Genomic DNA, 14,268 nt, shown 5'->3' with positions numbered 1-14,268 from the left:
GTGAGGTCCGAGCCAGCCAGCCTCCTGGGCCCCCCACCCGAGCCTCCTAACTGAGCACTGATTCTGCCAGTGCTAACATTTAGCAAATTAGATCAATGAGGCTCCCAGAATGATAAGTGACTGGTGGGTGCTCACGGAAGGGCAGCTAGAGGACTTGGCTGGCAGTGGTGGAACTAGATTTCTTGGAAATTCTCCCACCGTCAAAGCTGCGGCTCACTGTAAAGTGCTGGGGTCTGTGCCTCCTTTCTTCCATCTGTGGACAGCCTGGGAGGATTGTAATAGTAACATGGGGTGAATTACCAGGGGCCACAGTAGGGAGAGGTGTAGGGAGTAGCCACAGAGTCCTATTGCTGGAAAGACCTTCAGTGTCTTCTGAGCTTGTGTTTCTCAAACTGTAATCTGCCCACTGCCTGAAACAGAACTGCTTGGGCCCTGTGAAAAGGCAGGCTACTGCTGCAGAGTGTGGGCTTTGGCCAACGTCCTGACTGTGGCCATGCGGGGAATCACCCGTGGGACTTTTTAACAATGCAGATGCTCAGATGTGCAGAATCCAAGTCTTGTAAGTTGGGCCCAGATATCTGTATTTTTAATGCACTCTGTGGAATATTCTAATAGATAGCTCTGGGAGCTCTGATCCTAGAGATCTCCAACCCATAGGTTTGGAACTCACTGATGGAGGGAGATAGAGGTTAAGGGTATGGGGTCCAGGGGCTGCCAGACCTTAAATCTTTGTCCCCAGATTACCTGTGAGAACTTGTTATTTAATCTTTTAGAGCCTCAGTTTTCTCATCTATAAAATGGGACCCATGATGATGTCTACATTGTAACACTGATGTGGGCATGAAATAAGAATAACATTTGTAAACACAAGTGCCTGGCATGTGGTTAGATCCCAATCAACGGTATCTGAAGATGAAAAGTAGGCTGAATGCCTCCCTTGTCTTCTTATCTCCTAGGGAACTGGTGTCTCACTTCAGACAGGCCATTGGGTAGTGGCCAATCACACCTCAGAAGAGGTACCATCACTTGTAGCCATCTGTAGATTGGTGGTACCTTTCTGATCTACTCTACAGGGTTGTTGTGACAGAGGTGGTGTAGGGTTAAGGTTAAGGTTGTGGGACTTGGAACCAGAATGCTAAGATTCAAGCCCCTATTCTTACTCTTACTACCTGTATGACTTTGGCTAGTTAATTAACCTTGCTGAGCCTTAGTTTTCCCATTTATACACTGAGGATAATATTTGTAAGGTTCACAGAAGCTGGCCTGAATGATAAAATTCTGAGCACATGCCTGGTCTACAGCAAAGGCTCAGTAACTTACAGCCACTGTGATTGTTACTGTTTATTGATCCCCAGACTTTGGCTTGGTCTCTGCTGTATTTGGCCCAGAGGCTTATTCAACTGATGCTGGGTCAACCACACCTTTTGGCTCTACACTGGAACTTTCACTGACTCCTACATGGAACTTTCCACTCACTGGGTGTAATCTCAGCAGCCATGCCTGGTGCACACAGAACCGTCAATTGGTTTGTGGTCCAGCCTTCTCTGTTTCCAACGTTTGTGGCCATTAGGGGAAACTGAGGTGACAGGAGAGGCCTTGGTCAGCTGAAATGAGCTGATAACTAGGAACAGGATGCTTGCAGCAGCTCTCCCCTCTGCCGTTTCCTGTCTGGAGTAGGGAGTGGATGTGGCCCTTGCTCTTTGCCCCACTCCCACCCCTGCTGTTCAGGGTGTACCTTAGGCATCCTGCTGAGGGCTGGTTGGGTGTTGCTGCATCCTCCTGGGTGAGGCCCTGGAGGGAGGTCAGCCAGGCATCGGATCTGGGAAGGGCTGCTGCTGATCAGAGCCTGCTGCGGTCTTTCCTGCAGCGTCACAGGCTCTTCCCTGGGCAGAGGTGGGCAGGGATCCCGAGGGGGTTTCAGTGGGGGTGGAAGCCGACATGACCTAAGAGAGAGGTCCTGCCAATATACAGTGGCAGAGACCCTGAGCTGGTGATGCTTTAGGTTTCGAGCTCTCTCAATGGATGAGAGCCTGAGTGAGGTTTCGGAGCACACAAAATGCTGCTAGGGCCCTTGGGCTTACTCGCCGGCTTCCTCCTCCCCCAGAGCCTTGAGAACATTCAGAGTGTCCATAGTATTCATCTCACTGTATCAAGGATGCCTGCCACATGGGCCTCTACTCACCCTTCCATTTATTACCTGTGATAGCAATGGATGATAAATATGGCACTCTTTCTCACTGAGCCTAGAGAAACCCTCAGAAGCCTTGCTGATGGGACGTCCTAAGAAGCTGCGTCCAATCCATCCATCAGTGTTAGGGGTGATGAAACCTTTTTGCTCTCTGTTATAGTGACTTATTCCCACGTTTAGAATCTAAGCCTCAGAAAGGCAGGCACTTTGTCCTGTTTGCTACTTCATCCTCATCAACTAGCTCTATGCCTGGCATATGGCAGGAGCCCAGTAAATGTTTGTGGAATGAGTGACTGACCTCCAGTGTGAAAGGACGAGTCGACACCAGTTGACGATCCACCGGAGAGAGCTCGTTTATTAGGCGGCACACACACATATATATAGGGCTTTTAGGGAAGGCTGATTGGCTTAAAATACAATCCCTACTTAGCATACCGCATGGGGCTTGGGGTGAGCTGATTGGTGTGCGATTCGCGCTGGCAGGAAGGAGAGTAGAAGGGCAACCAGTGCCATGATGGGGTGTGGCCAAGAAGGACTTATGTGATCAGGGTGTGATCCCTTGGGGCATTTGGGTTCTTACATTCCTCAGTGTGATCCCTTGGGGCATTTGGGTCCTTACATTCCTCCCTTTTTCTTGTTTTAGGAAAGGGGACGTTGAAGTCATCAAGCTACTTCCTGCTGAATTGTGGCGTTGTGGGGGGGGCAAAGGGAGGAAGGTACATAAATACCCATTATGAAACCCCAAAGGAGGGTGGAGAAACAAGTAATTTCAAAAGGGGAAAAGTCCATAAACGTTCCTTGAAGCCACAAGTCGAATATGTACCGGTTCCATTGTTCGTAGTTGGATACTGGAGGGAGCAGCCAGGCGTCGGTGGCGAGGGCGTGTAGGAATGCGTTCCCTCTGTAAGGTGGTGTCTCTTCGGCATCGGCTGAGGCGCTCATGAGATGAGGCGGGGGGTTCATCGGTACCTAGGAGATGGTAGTTTCTAAACAAAAGCTGGTTAAAGGCCTGATTAGAGATTTTTCCCACTTGGGTTTGAAGAAACCTAATGATGCAGGGCAAGAAAAGGCAGGTTATGAGGATAATGAGTAGAGGTCCCAAAATGGGCCAAATCCAAGTTAGGATAGGGTTTAAGATAAAAGAAGAAAAGGGGTTAGAACTGGATATGGTTCGTAGGCTGGAAGCTAAGTCGGTGAGTTTGATGATGTTTGTTTCTACTAGACCGGATTCATTGATATAATAACAGCATTATTCCCCAAGGAAGAGGCAAGTACCTCCTTTTTCTGCAGTGAGGAGGTCTAGTGCTCTGCGGTTTTGGAGGGTGACCTGAGCTGAAGAGGTAATTTGTCTCTGTAGAGAGGAAAGAGATTCGGCAGTGGAGGTCAGAGCCCCTTCAAGTTTAGCATTTATGTCTTCGACCGCCCATAAACTGTGTCCTAAGGCTCCTCCCGACAGGCCGGCTCGAACCGCTGCTGTTGTTAGGGAAATACCAACCATGATCGGGAGGAAGGCGGCCCTTTTTTGCCTTGAGTGGGGGATAAAGAAGATGGAACAGTTCTGAATTGGAGTACAGAGTGAGTTGAGGGATGATGGTGACAAGAAGGCATGGGGCAGTAAGATTAGGCAGGATGGAGGTAGAGAGGGTTCCATTGCACCAGAAGAAAGAGGCTGGTGGGGCGACAGTGTGGGTATGAATGGTTGTGTTGAGATTACAATAAGACGGAGGAAAAGTTAGGGAGGAAGAGTTTCCGATGAAACAGTGACGGGGCAACAAAGTGTTATTGTGTTTGTTGTCAGGCTCCCAGAGAGGAACGTCCGGAAGGTTAAGGGGTTCTGATGGTGGGGAGGAGGTAGCATTGAGAGGAAGGGAAGCGTTTAAGGGGATGGCTGCCAGGAGCGGTCGCATGAGAGAGGCGCAAAGAAAACAATTTCCGGGAGAGACAGCTGGTGAGGTGTGGTTGAGAAAGATGAGTGTTTCAGAAATGATTTGTTGCCAGGTGTAAATGGATGACCCTGGGGGGCTAGCAGAAAAGGAAGAGGATTGTTCTAGGGCAGAGGAAATCCTGGTAGCCCATCTGGAGTTCCAGGGATCAGAAACTGTTAGGGAGTATTGCTGTGTCCCGCTGTTGAATGCAAACAACCTGCCGCCCACACCAATGAGTGGGTCATGGATCTTGCAGGACCAATACGGACAGCCTCCATAAGTGTCCGGCCACCATTTACAGTGGTCGGCAGTTTGGTCATAGAGAAAACATAGGTAGGGGCGGGTAGCTTGTTTGATTAGGGATGTAGCGAGAGGGATGTTTACAGTTTGAGAGCAACCGGAGATGGGGCAATCTGCGGTCCCAGCTAGAGAGCCACTGATCCGGGTTTGTTTATGAGTGTAGGTTTCTATTACCTCAAACTTCCATATATAGGAAGGGGTCTGAAGGCTCCCTGGGTGAAGTGAAAGGAACAGAAGAAGGCCAAGGAGAAGGTTCATGTCTCCGGAATTGGGCTGAGGTCCAGGATAGGCGGAGTTTGAAAGGGTCGGTAGGATGAGGGATACACTTAAAAGAATGGTGTGTTAAGTTCTTTTGCAGCTTGTTATTGGAGTTCTCGGTGGCCGAGGGCGGATCCTGAGTGTAAGGCTTCAGCCTGGAAATATGATGCCTTCCCACTTAGGGGTTAGGGGGGTTTTGGGTTCCGGGGAAGTGTAGAATACTAATTGGCCTGGACTGAGTGAAAGGTTATTTTTGGAAAGTGACGGTGAAGGTGGGAGAGCAAGGGTAAGGCCATAGTGGGTGGTATGGGTAAAAGGGGAAAGATTGGAGGGCTTTTTTGGGAGAGCTCTGGTCTTGAGTAGAGCGAGAGGTAGAAGACGGACCCAGAGACAATTTAGTTAGTATGGTTCTCTCTACCTTTCCAGATGCCTGAGGTCAGTAAGGGCAATGTAGGTGCCAGGGGAGAGAGAGTGACTGGGAGAGTTTTTGTATTATCTGGGCGGTAAATTCAGGTCCATTGTCAGCTTGAATGGAAGTGGGCATCCCAAATCGTGGGATGATTTGGGAAAGGAGAGTCTGGGCTATGGTGGAGGCCTTTTTATTGGATGTTGGGAATGCCTCTACCCATCCTGAAAAGGTATCAACAAACACCAAGAGGTATTTGAGGCGCCGGACAGAAGGCATGTGCGTAAAATCGACTTGCCAGTCGGCCGCAGGTTTGAGACCTCTGGCCTGGTGGGAGGGGTATGGCCCAGGTTTGAGAGGGGTGTTAGGATTGGTATGCTGGAGGAGGAAATTTTTTGCAAGAGGGCTTTGTCAGATGGGGTGATTGAGAAGAAGGAAAGGCATGGGAGAAAACGGATTGAGTGCCTTGAAGGCAGCAGGTTAAAAGAGGGGTTTTTTGGGGAAAGATTTGTTTACCTCCTACCCCTACTATAGGAGAGCTGCTGGAGGTGGTGGGGCCTTTATATTCCCTTAAGACCGAAAAGGTGGCTCCAGTGTCCAGGAGGAAAGATATTGGGTGGCCGTCCACAACCATGGATACCCTGGGCTCTTGCTTTGTATAGAGATGGTTGGCAAGGGCCCAAGGCTCCTTCAGTCCTCCTCAGTGAGGCCCACCATAGGTGGTGTCCACGGTTCGGGGGACTGTGGGGCAGTTGGTCCCTCACCCCTTCGGGCAAGGGGGCAATCAGATCCCCAATGTCCCTTCTTTTTGCATTTTGGACAAGGAGTGGTGGGTGGCCTGGGGATGGGGCAAGCCTTTGCCCAATGCCCTTCCTTTCCACATTTAAAGCAGGCTCCAGGTGGAGAAAGTTGGCATGGTCGGCCTTTTGTTTTCGACGTCCTCCTCCCGATTATGAAAAACCTTGAAGGCCACTGACAGGATTTTGGTCTGAGGGGTTGCAGGACCCTGCTCTAATTTTTTAAGTTTAGTTTTAATGTCGGGGTAGGATTGGGCCAGGAAATAGGTCATAAGGACATGCCGGCCGTCTTCTGAGTTGGGGTCTAAGTTAGTGTATTGTTGAAAGTCCTGAGTTAATCTATTGAGGAACTTGGAGGGAGTTTCCTCCTTTTTTTGGACAATTTCTTTAATTTTTTGGAAATTGACGACCTTGCGAGCTGATTTTTTGAGGCCAGTTATTAAGCAAGAGGCAAAACGGTCTTGAGCCTGGATTCCCTGGGCTGTGTTATAATCCCAATTAGGTTCCTGTTCTGGGACTGCTTGGGGGCCTGGTGGGTGATTCGGATTGGTACGATGGGTGTCAGTGGCATGGGTTTGGGCTGTATCCCAGACCCTGCAGCGTTCCTCGGGGAGGAGGGTATTGGCTAGGAGCATGAAGATGTCATGATGTGTGAGGCTGTAGGCCTGAAGGATCCATTGGAATTCTTTAATGTAGGAAGGTCAGCTAGGGAAAAGGGAACATGGACCCTAACTACTCCTTCAGCCCCAGCTACCTCACGTTGTGGGGCGATTGTTAAAGGGGCGGGGGGAGGTCCTCGGGAATGGGTGAAAGGGGGGCTTAGTGGGTCAGGAGTAGGTGAGGGTAAAGACAGGGGAGTGGATGGCGCAGGAGGTGCAGAAGGTGACGCGGATGATGGGGGAGGAGGAGTGGACGCCGGAGGCACTGGGGGAGGAGGAGGTCGGTAGGGTGGGGGTTCATCAGCAGGGTTGAAGGTGGAAGAATACTGTGAAGAGGGTTTACAGGCTAAAAGGACTTGAGAGGGAGCACAGGAGGAGCAGAGGGCGGGGTTCTGAGCCAAGAGGTGAAAAGCCTCGATGTAGGGGATCTCCTTCCATTTTTTTAGGCGCTGGCAATAGTTAAAATGTTAGGATCTAGTGTGCCCTCAGGGGGCCATGTGTTTTGATTATCTAAAGGATAATAAGGCCAATCTTGTGTACAGAATTTGGTGAGGAGTTTGGGCTCAATATCCGGCCTGAGGGAAAGGTTGGTGAGGTTTTTCAGAAGGCATTGAAGTGGAGAGTCCCCTAGGGAGGAGGAGGAAGTGCCCATTCTGGTCTCTTAATGGGAATTTAGACAGAAATCGGACAGAGATTTAGTGATAGGACAGATCCTTCAGCCGGTTGGGAAAGGCGGGATCCTAGAGGGCGTCCCCAGTAGGTCACGTCAGTCCCGGCAGGTTCAGGTACGAACCAGGAGGAGAGAAGGGAGGTGTGGGTCGTCACTCAGACCTCCACTTCTCTAGGGCAAAAGCCCGGTGCCTGAAGGAACCTAGTGCCAGGATTTTCTGGTTGGGTCCCGGACCCGGGAAGTGGAGAGAAGAGAGTGGTGGACAGGAGGGTGAAAGAGAGAAGGAGAGAACAGAATGGGGCTTTTAACCTCCAAAAATGAAAGTAAAAGTTTACCAGGGCTTTGGAACCTGTTATAGTTTGGGAATTTATGGTGGTCATGAAGACCATGGTGGGGTGGGGTATGGGCGTTAGGGGCTACCAGACGATCTAGACTCCCTGTGGTAGACTGAAAAAGGGCTGGTGCCCTTTAGGAAAGGGGGCTTACCTAATAATGAGCCGGTGGTGAGTGGAAGGAGCCAGCGCCAAAAAGAATGGACGAGGGTGGACCGTCAATGGTGAGCGGTGGAAGGGAGGCCGGTCCTGGCGGGACGGAGTTCCCGAGGGGCGACTTGGAAAGCGCTGCCGCTGCGATTCGAAAAGTGTTACAGCTCGAGGGAGCCCTGAGGGATGACTTGGAAGGTGTTGCCGCTGCGATCCGAAAAGTGTCGCCGTTCGACAGAAGCTCTGTCCTGGGTTTCGGCACCAAATGAAAGGACGAGTTGACACCAGTTGACGATCCACTGGAGAGAGCTTGTTTATTAGGCGACACACACACGTATATATAGGGCTTTTAGGGAAGGCTGATTGGCTTAAAATACAATCCCTACTTAGCATACCGCATGGGGCTTGGGGTGAGCTGATTGGTGTGCGATTCGCGCCGGCAGGAAGGAGAGTAGAAGGGCAACCAGCGCCATGATGGGGTGTGGCCGAGAAGGACTTATGTGATCAGGTGTGATCCCTTGGGGCATTTGGGTTCTTACACAGTGGACTGTGAGTTATTTGAGGACAAGGGCTATGTCTAGGTTATGTCTAGGACAGAGTAAGGGCTCCATGAGTGAAAGAATAAAATGAGTGAACACACCTCTTTATTCTGAGTTCAACGCTAGTATCTCTAATTAAGGGGGAGAAAAGTAGTCCTACGTGTTTGGTTGTGGATGTCACTTCACCAAATAGATGCGTGCTGACATGGGGCAGTTGGGACTAGCAGGAATGTCGTCAGAGGTGCATCTAGCTTTGTTTTCAAAGCACAAGGACACTTGTCTTTCCATTTAATTATCCAGCAGTCCCGACGAGTTAGTAAATTATCATTTCTGTTTTAGGGATGAGGAAACTGAGGCTTGAGAGATTTAAGACATTTGTTGAAGAGAAAGTGACAATTGAGTGCTGGAGCTAAATCCAGAACCTGAGTCTCCTCACCTGCAGGCCAGTGATTTTTCTCTGGCCAGTGTCTTGCTTTTTCTGTCTATAAAGCATTGACCTGTGATTTGTCATATGCCATGTTTCGATTTGGGAGGTTTTTTTGGAATCCTGTTCTTACCACTGTTTATAAGTATTAACTGTCCTGGGTGCAGCCGTTTTAGAACTTTTTGAGCTTCTCCAGTCCAGAGATTTTTAACTTGGAGTCCTGTGATGAGCTTCGGGCCCTAAGCTTGTGCACCACATCTTACATACATGTGCATTTCTGTGGAGAAGAAATGAGCTTGCATGAGATTCTCACAGAGGGGTGCATGGCCCCATAATAAGGTTAAGAACCAGTGATCGAAATCAACTGTCATTTTGCATATGGGGAAACTAAGGCCTATGCAAGGGAACTTTGCCAGGACCGTAATCTTTGACCAGAGATCGTGTTTCTCCTATCAACAGAGGACTGATTATGGTGAGCAGCAACCTCAGCTACATCATCGAGCCCCTCCCTGACAGCGGAGGCCAGCACCTTATTTACAGATCTGAACATCTCAAGCTGCCCCCAGGGAACTGTGGGTTCCAGCACTCCAAGCCCACCACCAGGGACTGGGTCCTTCAGTTTACACACCAGACCAAGAGAAAACCTCGCAGGGTGAGTTTCAAGGCTCTCAGTGTAGGACTCAACCTGGGGATGGACTTGTCCCCTCTGAGGACCCTTACTTTGAATCCAGGAATATTTCTAAATTGACGGGTTGTGGCTAAGAAGGAGGCAATCGCTTTTTTCTTTTATTCTAAGTCATTGTTGAGTTTGAGATACCCTTAGAATATCTGCTTTTGGGGAGAACACTAGTACATCTTGAATATTCTGAGATACTGATTTCAAAAACTTTAAAAAGTGAAAAAATAAAATATATACATATATATGTATATCTCACTAAGTATATCTCACTAAAATATGTACATATATATATATCTCATTCCTTTTGGAATAGCCACTTCCCCATATGCATAAAATGCTTGTATTTATTTACACTGGTAAAAGCGGTATGTGGTTTAAAGGGAACTTGAGTGGCGTGTTCCCTCACAGAATGTTGGCCTCTGTTCTGCCTGTACTAGCCCAGCTCATTGTTTTTTGAGAATAGAGACTTGATCCAGGGTCCCCACGCAGCCTCCAGCAGTGACCAGATGGTGGGTGGAAGGTGCTAGTGAGGGTGATGGTGACCACAGCCAGGACTGTCCCTGGAGTCCAAGGATTAAATAAGTAAGGCAGTCCGCTGCTTATTAACCAGCTTTATTTCTTAGCAGTTTTTTGAAATGAGGCCAAGTCCACCATTTCTACAGCTCTGATCTGCTTATATCTCTTTCTTAGATGAAAAGAGAAGATTTACACTCCATGAAGTACGTGGAGCTTTACCTCGTGGCTGATTACGCAGAGGTGAGTGGGAGCAGGGCAAGTGCTGTCTTGATCCCTCCATCCCAGGCTTCACTGCTCAGGGCAGTGCTCACACGTTCATCTCTCTCCAGTTTCTCATATGATTTTGACCTTTAAATCTGACCAAGGGCCCTTTTTGCCATTTTAAACATAGTTGGGAAAAAAAGCCAAGAAAAGTCTCTCCTAGCTCAATGTTATCAATCAGATAGAAAGTCAGGATAATTGTCTGGCTTAACATTTCTTAAACTAGGTCCAAAGACCTTTAGGTTCTGATGTTTATTCTTAGGGGGTCCATGAAATCTCTATGGAAATTTTTAAAATTCTGTTTTTTGCGAAGATAATAAGTATATTCTCATTTTCTTGCCCATGTGTGGGTTCATTTTTATAATCATGTTGATGCCAAATGAAGACCTAAAGCCATGGTTCCCAAAATGAGGTCTGCAGACCAGTAGCATTAGCAGTGCCTGGGAACTTGTGAGAAATGCAAATTCAAAGGAGTAGCAGTTTAGCTTTTAATTGCACATTCCTCCAATTAGTCAGATTCTAAGATTTGATGGACACTCATCTACTCACTTCTACATCTTATTTATTCCTCAGCAATCTCTTGATTGTCTATTATGTGCCAAGCACTGTTGGAGATATAGCTCTCACGAGGTCACGCCCACCCCTGGCATCGCAGAGTCTGCAGTAATAGCACAAAAAGTCTATAGTTCCTGTGTGAAACTGCCAAGGTGCACCATTAGGGAGGATGAGAGTGCATCTAATGCAGGATCCAACACAGTTTTGGGAAACTGGGAAAGCTTCTCTGAGGCAGTGATGTGGAAGCTGACACCTGGGGAATGGGTTCAGGCCCACAGAACCCAGATTCACCCCAATTAGCCAGATGTTCCCTCCAGTTATCACTTTATGTAGTGACTCAACTCATGACTCAGTGTGTCTTCTGCACATTGGAACATCAGAATGAGCAGAGCCCTCACTGTGTTCTGACACTGTGCATGCTCACCTGGGGCTCTCTGGAGTGCAGAATGCATCACAGCCCTGGTCTGTCTCATACCCCATCCAAATGGTTTACCAGCTCCCCAAAAGGCCTCATTGTAAGGCCTACCAAGTCCATAATCCCAAAGCACAGATCCTGGAGGTAGCACCAGGTAGCACTAGACTTCAGGCCGGAAGGAGGAGGTGGCCCTTGAGCTGTCTTAAAGGACAAGGAGGAGTTAACTGAGTGGAGAAGTGGAGGTGAAGGGCATTCCAGGCCAAGGGAACATTGTGTTCCACTTTAAGCAGAGTTTAGCTTTTTCATTGACGTTGGTATTGGTTTTTCCGACAGCCCCGTGTGTGTGTGTGTGTGTGTGTGTGTGTGTGTGTGTGTGTGTTTTCTGTATCTTCTTTTTCCTCTCCAAAGACTAGTATGTATATAGAATGGAGGAATGCCATGGAGAGTAAAACTCAGAGCTGGTTTTAAAGCCAGCTGATGCTCCACGGTGTGGGAGGAAGGAACCCCCCAGCCCCTGCCCTGCACGACTGCCCATAGTGGGAGGGTTGCCAGAAGGAAGCTGAGCTCCTCAGACCCTAGGACATTTTTGCCTTTAAGCTTCGTATCTAAGACCATCTAATACAGGGGGTTTTGAGCCGTTTTTTTTTCAGCCACAGAATCCTTTGATCAGATGAAAGTTCCTGGCGACCCTAACAGTTAACATATGGGAATGTAGTGCCGCTTTAGTTTAAAGGTGGGGTGTTGCTCCCCTTTGGCCTTGCAGTCTTGCCAGCAGAATCTCAGTGCAGGGTCACTGGGTGTGAGTCTCCAGAAGCCAAGAAGTGGGGGTGGGGCAGGGATTAGGCATCTTCAGTCTCCTGACCTCCAGGGTCACAGCAAGACCCCAAGAGAAGACGTGTGCATCCAGGGTGCCTCCAGGACTGTGGGGTTGCCTAGAGCCATCTTCCTGTGACAGAGGAGAGCCCTTCAGCAGCACAGGCATTCCTGACCTGGGCTCCCAATGTGGCTGTGATTCATGCAGCTAAAGTGGTCCTGGGCACCCCTCCGCCAAAGGCTTTGAGTGATTCACGTGAGGGGGTGGGTGGGGATGTAACAGGCCAGGCTGGGTTCACAGGTTCCCGAGTCAGCCCCTCACCAGCTCTCTCACTGCCTCTTCCAGGGGCCTCTGCTCCTCTGCAGGCAGAAATATCTTCCTGACAATCAATTAATCTGAGAGGACGGGAAGACAGCTGGCTACCTTATGCGTGATTTATAGCCTGGTGCTGAGACAAGACAGCCTTGTCCTCTGAGTGCTGGACTCAGAGCAGACAGTGGAGATAGAAAGGGAAAACAAGGCACAGTGCCGCTGCCCAGAGAGTTGTCAGCAGTAAAAGCAAGCAAGCTTTTGAGTGGTCCCCTGTTTATTCATTCCATGGAATCCAAGGGGGAAAAAGGATAAGGTGTGAAGTTGTCAGAGGGGATAGAAGAGCTTTCATGATGTGACAGAATGTGGGGTAGCTGGGAAAGGATAGTTCTGTGTCACCCTAGAAAATGTGAGGTCGAGATATTTCTTTCTTTAGTCCAGGGGTCTACAAACTATATCCTATGGCCAAATCCAGCCCAGCACATGTTTTTGTAAAAAGAGTTTTACTGGAACACAACTGTGCCCATTGGTTTAGGTATTATCCATGGCTGCTTCCACAGCAGAGTTGAATAGTTATGAGAATGACAGTATGGCCCAGAAAGCCTAAAATATTTACTATCTGGCCCTTTATAGAAAAAGTTTGCTGATTCCTGCTTCAGACTGTTCTGGACAACCAGATGCACTGCTTAAACTATGGTGGTCTTATGGGCGGTTGTTTGAAGATAGGATATATATATATGCAAGGCAATGAAATATGACCTTGATGTTCTTATAAATATTTACTAAAAAAATGGAAATACTGCAGTACTTTCTGTGCCATGAGACCAGTTTAGAAATGGGAAAACTCTATAATGAGAAACTTCTGGATTAACACCTTGGAAAGGTCTAAGTCACAGGGTCTGACACTGAAGTTAACTCTGTAGAAAGCAGTATGGACAGTAAGCTGCTCTTCTGGTGAGTGACAGTTCTGAGGAAGTCAGGAGTGTTCAAAAGCACTGGGAGAATGGGAAATGGATTTCTTCCCTGTTTCAGGGCTGGGATACACCCCGAGCCAAATAAATATCCCAGGGTGTTTTATTTGGCTGTTCTTTTTGTTTCTTGCTAGGATAGTCTTGTGGGATGGGGTGGAAGAAGGACTTGAAGGTTTGGAATTGAAGTAACATATAGTGTGTACCTAAGGTAGATCAAATAGCTGCCTAGATTCTGTGTAACAATGGTAGCGTACAGGACACGCCTGTCATTTGCAAATTTAAGTTGCAGTTACAGCAAATTTTATTTTTACATTGCGAAGCTTTCCTTCATCGTTGCGGCTGATAGAGGTCTATCCTTTTGGGGCAGGAATGGTAAATATAGGGCATTCATACTACTACGTCTTTCTTCTGGTACCCATGACAGACATTTCTAATAGAGCACAGCACTTTTTCCTGTGCTCGATTAGAAATGTCTGATTTTAGTCTGATGCAGTTTCAGAATTCTTCTTCCTGTAGAAGGCACGTTCAGTCAATCTGAGTGGCGTGCAAGATGAAGCTTATTTGTCAATATCTTATGGTCCTTGTTGCCAGTACCAACTGTGTATCGTTCACAGGGCCTCCCACCGCAGTCGGTTATTTCTGTGCATGTTTTCTCAGCAGGTTTTCTCAGCTCATTTCAATTGTATACTCCTTAAACAGAGGAGTGATCGTTGTTATTTCTGGTCCTCTCTCTGTTTTAATCAAAGCTCCTCTAGGCTAGGACCAAGATCTCACACTTCTTTGTGTACTACCTAGTGCAAAGCACAATGCCTTGCCCATAAAAGGTGCTCAGCAACAATTTGACCAGCATTGATTGTCTGCATGTGGGGCAGCTTTGTGAGTTCTGAGTGATGGTGGCTTCATGATGGGGTGATGACCAAGGCTAGGATTGGATCAGTTACTCTTCTAAGCCCCAGAGGGAGTTTGCCAGAGGCTTTGTAATTTGAAGGATAAAATAAGATTTACTTCAAGGGTTAGAGGAAGACAATTCAGTTCTTTGCACAGTTACTACATGCCTGCTATGTGCTGTGCACTGAGTTAATAGTTGAGGACACCAAGAT

At 48.1% G+C, this 14,268-nt stretch overlaps 1 protein-coding gene across 1 annotated transcript in view; it reads left to right on the top strand.

Annotated features, from left to right (window-relative positions):
- The window catches only part of ADAM19 (ADAM metallopeptidase domain 19), an 86,541-nt gene that overhangs the window by 41,283 nt on the left and 30,990 nt on the right, over positions 1–14,268 (top strand). Inside the window, exons 6-7 of the mRNA XM_063086356.1 lie at positions 9,108–9,300; positions 10,018–10,083. Coding sequence (XP_062942426.1) covers positions 9,108–9,300; positions 10,018–10,083 — 259 coding nt within the window. The remainder of the gene's footprint in view (positions 1–9,107; positions 9,301–10,017; positions 10,084–14,268) is intronic.

The sequence above is a fragment of the Cynocephalus volans genome, chromosome 2, assembly GCF_027409185.1.
Source record: "Cynocephalus volans isolate mCynVol1 chromosome 2, mCynVol1.pri, whole genome shotgun sequence".
Lineage (NCBI taxonomy): Eukaryota > Metazoa > Chordata > Mammalia > Dermoptera > Cynocephalidae > Cynocephalus > Cynocephalus volans.
This window is presented reverse-complemented; position numbering and strand designations above follow the sequence as displayed.